Consider the following 4,230-nt stretch of genomic DNA (forward strand, 5'->3'; position numbering starts at 1 on the left):
TACGGTGGTTTCGGTTTCGTTACCGTACCTACCTACTTACGTTGTACGTCTACGTACATAGTAAGTAAGTTAGTAGTATATATATATATATATATATATATATATATATATATATATATATATATATGTATCACTTTTGAAGACAAAATATGAAAGATCTTTTCTATGTATTTTTATAGTTTTTTCAACTTCAGCTCAAATGAATAATCACATTATCCTGTATCTATTGGTTATACAAATATGAGTATAATAGATAATAGGAATACTATGGTTTATAATAAGAAACAAATATTATAAATAGGATTTGGAAGTCCATCTGCTATGCAAGCTGGTTCTACAATGGAAAATATGCCAAAAGTATTTGGAGAAGTGACAGGCAGCAGTACCTTCGAATCTTTAGCCAATCAATCAGGTGGTCTCAGTTTCGGTAGCTTAGCTCAAAAGAATCCAGAACCAGAGAAACCAACATTCACTGCGTATGTAGTAACTTTTGCATCAATAAATTTTCAATTGATTTTCAAATCAAAATAATAAAAAGATATAGAAATCATTTTGCAAATAATAAATTATCATTTTATTTCAGCGGCAGTTCGTTCTCCAGTTGGAGATGAATAAAATATGGTGTTGCAGCAGATTACTTTCCAAACTGTCATAGCAGAATAAAAAATTTCTATTGAATGAAGAATTATCAAATTGCAATCGTGTATATACAGTTTTACATTCAGAAAGATGTACTTTTTATGAAAAAAAAAAAATCATCTATCATGTCTTATACCTTGTAATAAATGAGAACGGATCTAGGTTTTACAATAAAGTATTTTTAATTAAATCGAAAAATTAACTGATCGATATTATAAATTAAATTTGAGTGAAAATCATAATGCGCGCCAGCTCTCGTGTTAAACATGAATGAATGTTGAATGAAAGTTACGATTTCTTTCTTTAGTGAATATCCATCTCTATTACATTATTTGTATAATTTTATTATATTTTTTATTCTTTTAGTTTATATAACAAGACGCATCATATAACAAGATTGAAAAACAAAATTAGATTTTTCATTTGACTACTGTTTCAAGTTATTTAGAACATTCATAATCTTCTGTTCAGTATTTAGTGACATTTAGATGATAAATTTAAAATCTTACCTAGGCTAATTGCAACAAATATCTTAATCTTTCTTGTTATTTCATACGATATCACAATGATTTCTCGATACATAAATCGGCAAATTTGTTTAAATTACATGTTTTATTAACAAATTAATTCTCTGCATCAGTATTAAATCTTGATCTATTATATAAAGTTACATATAAATTAAATGAGATTAAAAAATATTAAATGATTATTACACAATAATGTAATCATATGCCTCTTTTGATGGCTTTCGGTGCAATTGACACTTTGATAGGTTTACACAAATCAATCACGCATGGATCATCTAAAGGTGGATGTGTGCAAATCGATGATGAAGGTAACAGCAATGCTAGAGAGATTTCTACATTACAAGGCTCCATCCACACTTGATGTGATAGTAGAACTGTCGTCCTCAATCTGTAATCTTTCTGATTGGACTGTTGCATACGCAGATCTGACTGTCGCGGTAATAGTAATTGCACTTGTTGATCCGGATGTCTCAGCTTTATTCGCAGAGTAGAAGGATCGCGTAGATTCAATATCTTGGCGTTTAAGGGAATTCCCAGCAAAAGACCACCCGTGAATTTTAGTGCAGCATCGGCATCGCCTCTCGGTTCCTCGATGTGTGCTCGACAGAAGCGCGTCGTCGCTGACGGTCTCGGTAATCGTTCTTCCCCCTGTACCACAGGCGTTAAAAGTAATGGCAACAAAAGCCGTGTTAAGGAACCCGGTTTCACGTCCGCCAAAGTAGGTATTTGTAGAACTAGAGCCCTGGAGAACGGTGGTAGCTTTGATGTATCTTGAGGTAAAGCATCTGCTTCAGATAGAAAATAACGAGCTAGTGGTAATGCGCTGCCGGTAGCACTTTTAGTCACCCTAACTAATTCTATAGCAAGTGCTTTCAACCACATATCGTTAGCCAATATAATATCATTTTCGTCTAATCCACTAAATAAACGTTGTAATCTAAAAAATGATAAGTATAATTTTATTTATTTTTCTTATATAATTCTTCTTATTGAATTTGTTTTATTATAATCCAAATTATATAAAATATCAAAACACGATTTCTTTAATACATATTAAAGATACATACTTTTGTGTATGCTGAAGAAGAACGAAAATATTGTTATTAGCATTCGGCACTGGATTCGCCGAAATAGACGTTGTCGAAGACACAGAACATTCTTTGAGGACTGACTTCAATAGCAGCAGACATCGAATATACAAGGCGGTGAAACGTGCTGCACCTTCCATATGATGATCCATCTCTGCCATACGATCAAGATCAATGGCTGCAGTTTCTAAAAGCTGCGTATGAACTCTTCCTCCTGGTCTAGCATTCTCGATTCCAATTCCCATCTTTTCCAAGAACTCTCGACCACGTTTATCCCTGTTCTCTTCATTATCCATATCTTCTATTTTGATTCCTGAACTAGTAAGTGCTGGTCGTAATCGTGGAACTAGATGCGGCATAGTATCGCGTAAATAGTGATAGTGTTTAGAAGCATGCTCTGTAAATAGAGCATGCATACTTGGACAGTGTAATGCTGCGTTGAAGATTAAAACAAGTACACTTGCATCTGTTATATAATATAAAAAGTTAAGGACATTGGAGCTTCAAAATTTAATATTACATGACGAGAATTGATATAAAGGATACAGGATGGTTCATCCACATCTGGTTCGGGTGTGTCGAAGAAAGGATGTCGGCCAAGAAGTTGTGGTACTAGAGGCAACGTTAAGTATGGATGTGATGCGCCTAATTCTGCTAAACAACTCCTGATACTTTCTCTGTCCTGAGGGTACCGAGATAAATTATCTAGTAAACGATTAACGCACATGTAAAGACAATTTGTGGTAGCGAGATGACTAGCAGCTAACATAGCGTGCAAGCCTTCTCTCACTTCTCCCGAGAAATCTTCTAAAGCGCCTAAAATTGTTTCCAATTGATCCTCTTGAAGGGTTACACTTGACGACATTTTCTTTAAAGATTCGATAGCTCTTAATCTGACATCCTGAATTTCATCATTAAACATGTCCACCATAAAGTCCAATGAAATTCTAGCTATACTTGGTTGTTCTAACGAAAGTGTACAGAGTGCTTCAACTGCTGCTGTTCTTACCTAAAATAAAATTTATTTTTAATCGATATGAGAAATGATCATAGAAAAAAGTTCAATTATAATTAAACTGTTTTTAAGTTTAACTATCTAATATCTAATTTGAAAAAACGTGAAGTATAAATTTTTAATTCAATTATTTAATAAATATTCTATAAAAATTCTCAATTTACATAATGTGATAAATTTATACCTCTAAAAATTCATCTTCTAAACCATGAATGAATGCTCCACAAGATCCACTTTTCTCTTCAACTTCGGGTCTATCTGCTTCAACTACTTTTTGTTTTTTATCCAAAGCTTGTTCTATGTAACGACGTGACACACTTTTCATGGTTCCCAAAAGGGACATTGCTGAAGCTCTAACACGAGGTGATAAATCACCCATAAGACTGCAAATTTGTGAAAAGGCACAATCTACCATTCGTACATCCTCTCCGTCAGATCCAACAACGATACTATAATATATAAAGAAACATGTAAAAAAAAATTAGTTGTAAGATTTTATTTTTTGAATATGTTTATATTTATATACTGACTTTTCTGGATACTCCCGGCCTAAAAGATAGATAAGTTTAAGAACAGCTCGGCGTACAATCTCATAATCATCACCAAGAGCTGCACAGGCTTCCTTAAAAAAACTTGCAGGGAGTCTACAACCTCTATGAGAATGTAATTCTGCCATGGTTTCGAAAGCTTGAGCACGAACCCGTGGATCTTGAGAACGGGCATAATTACCAATTAATGTTAAGGTATCATCAGCAGCATTTGCAGTTAGATAACGTCCGATAATCGAAAGACATCGCGTTTGAACACCATGCCATGTGTCAGGCAAATGTTCTTGTGCAATCTTCAATACTAGTGCTCTAAAGATACAAAAATATTTCTTCTCATTAATTTATCAATAAAAAGTATTTTTATTTATTAACTAAAACATATATATATATATATATATATATATATATATATA

General features: G+C 33.2%; 2 protein-coding genes across 2 annotated transcripts in view; one reads left to right on the forward strand and one right to left on the reverse strand.

The window, feature by feature from the left end:
• The window catches only part of LOC105627789 (nuclear pore complex protein Nup214), a 6,146-nt gene extending 5,535 nt beyond the window's left edge, over window positions 1–611 (forward strand). Inside the window, exons 4-5 of the mRNA XM_012209069.1 lie at window positions 302–476; window positions 584–611. Of these exons, the coding sequence (XP_012064459.1) occupies window positions 302–476; window positions 584–611 (203 nt within the window). The remainder of the gene's footprint in view (window positions 1–301; window positions 477–583) is intronic.
• A 666-nt stretch (window positions 612–1,277) lies between these two features.
• Window positions 1,278–4,230, reverse strand: part of LOC105627790 (integrator complex subunit 4) — a 3,857-nt gene continuing 904 nt past the window's right edge. Inside the window, exons 3-7 of the mRNA XM_012209070.1 lie at window positions 3,800–4,126; window positions 3,454–3,718; window positions 2,801–3,263; window positions 2,234–2,720; window positions 1,278–2,103 (exon numbers count right to left, since the gene is read on the reverse strand). Of these exons, the coding sequence (XP_012064460.1) occupies window positions 1,365–2,103; window positions 2,234–2,720; window positions 2,801–3,263; window positions 3,454–3,718; window positions 3,800–4,126 (2,281 nt within the window). The 3' untranslated portion in view covers window positions 1,278–1,364. The remainder of the gene's footprint in view (window positions 2,104–2,233; window positions 2,721–2,800; window positions 3,264–3,453; window positions 3,719–3,799; window positions 4,127–4,230) is intronic.

Source organism: Atta cephalotes (genome assembly GCF_000143395.1).
Source record: "Atta cephalotes unplaced genomic scaffold scaffold00010, whole genome shotgun sequence".
Lineage (NCBI taxonomy): Eukaryota > Metazoa > Arthropoda > Insecta > Hymenoptera > Formicidae > Atta > Atta cephalotes.